The following is a 1473-nucleotide window of genomic DNA, read 5'->3' as shown; positions in this document are numbered from 1 at the left end:
AGCAGAGCCGCCTGCTCAACGGGGTCACACGCAGCAGCCGTGCTGCCTCCCCCATGGGCCGCGTCATCCTCATCAACACCCCCATTGAAGGTGGGTAGGGTGTCCTCTCAGCCCTCTGCCCACCTGTGTGGCCAGCAGCACCCAGATGCCTGGGTTCCCTGGGTTTGGGCACAGGGACAATTGTCCCGAGACTGGGGACATCCCCAGCAAGAGAGACACGCCCCTCCTGCCATTGCTCACACCCCGGCCAGGTGACCCAGCCTCTCCCCTGTCCTCACAGCCAGCAGCAACGAGAGTGACGTCATCAACGCCATCACGGTGGAGAAGAGCGCGGATGGCAAGTTGGGCTTCAGCGTCCGCGGCGGCTCCGAGCACGGGCTGGGCATCTTCGTCAGCAAAGTGGAGGAGGGCAGTGCTGCTGGTAAGTGGGACAGTGTGAGGGACACTTGTGGGGACAGGCATGTGCCAACAGGACCCTCTTGGGGAGCTCCCAGTGACACAGTACCCCAGTGACAATGTCACCCTTCATGGTGACAGGCCACCATTTGGTTCCTGCCATCTCTAGCCATGGGGTTTTCAGGCTTCCTGCAGAGAAGGGCAGGAGTGGGCAGCCCTGTGCAAATGGCTCTGAGCTCTATCCCCAAGCCACGGTGAGGTGACAAGACCTCCATGGCTGCCACATCCTTGGTGCGGTTGCCAGGCATCCCTGCCTCTGTTCCCATGGAGTTCAGATCAGGCTGGGGATATATTTAGGGAGGGTACACCAAACAGGACTATCAGTGCCAGGTCAGGTGCCAAGCTGAGCTGTGTGCCCCTCGCAGAGCAGGCTGGCCTATGTGTTGGTGACAAGATCACAGAGGTGAACAGCGTGAGCCTGGAGAACATCACCATGAGCAGTGCTGTCAAGGTCCTGACTGGCAACAACCGCCTCCGCATGGTGGTCCGTCGGATGGGACGCGTGCCAGGCATCAAGTTCTCTAAGGAGAAGACAGCATGGTAAGCAGGGCATCCCCTATGCCAGCACCTCAAAGCCCAGCCCCATAGAGGGCGTGGTGGGGAGGTGTGGTGGGGGATGGTGGGGGACATGGAACAGAGCTGAGAGGCCTCCAAGGTGGGAAGGAATCGGAATTGGGCAAAGGTGTGTAGAGGCACAGGATGGGATAGGAAGGTCTGGAGCAGACAGGCTGGCTGCAAACCCCATCCTCAGCGTCCCCCATTCCCATCACTCTCCTCCTTTGGGTGACACCAATGGCCCTGTCCTGCTGGAGGATGAGAGCCAGACACCAAGCCCCCACCAACACTGTGCCCACTGCAGGGTCGATGTGGTGAACAGGCGCCTAGTGGTAGAGAAAAGCGGCTCGCCGCCATCGGAGAGCGGCTCCGAGGACGGGCTGCGGCGCATCGTCCACCTCTACACCACCTCTGATGACTACTGCCTGGGCTTCAACATCCGCGGCGGCAGGGAGTTCGGCC

At 60.9% G+C, this 1473-nt stretch overlaps 1 protein-coding gene across 1 annotated transcript in view; it reads left to right on the top strand.

Annotated features, from left to right (window-relative positions):
- Positions 1-5: 5 nt before the first annotated feature.
- LOC103770826 (PDZ domain-containing protein 7-like) overlaps positions 6-1473 on the top strand; it is a gene marked incomplete at both ends in the record, with an annotated part of 1783 nt that continues 315 nt past the window's right edge. Inside the window, 4 exons of the mRNA XM_008938102.1 lie at positions 6-90; positions 281-421; positions 822-996; positions 1316-1471. Of these exons, the coding sequence (XP_008936350.1) occupies positions 6-90; positions 281-421; positions 822-996; positions 1316-1471 (557 nt within the window). The remainder of the gene's footprint in view (positions 91-280; positions 422-821; positions 997-1315; positions 1472-1473) is intronic.

Source organism: Merops nubicus, unplaced genomic scaffold, assembly GCF_000691845.1.
Source record: "Merops nubicus isolate BGI_N331 unplaced genomic scaffold, ASM69184v1 scaffold46973, whole genome shotgun sequence".
Lineage (NCBI taxonomy): Eukaryota > Metazoa > Chordata > Aves > Coraciiformes > Meropidae > Merops > Merops nubicus.
Note: the sequence above shows the minus strand (reverse complement) of the source record. Positions and strands in the feature narration are given on the sequence as shown.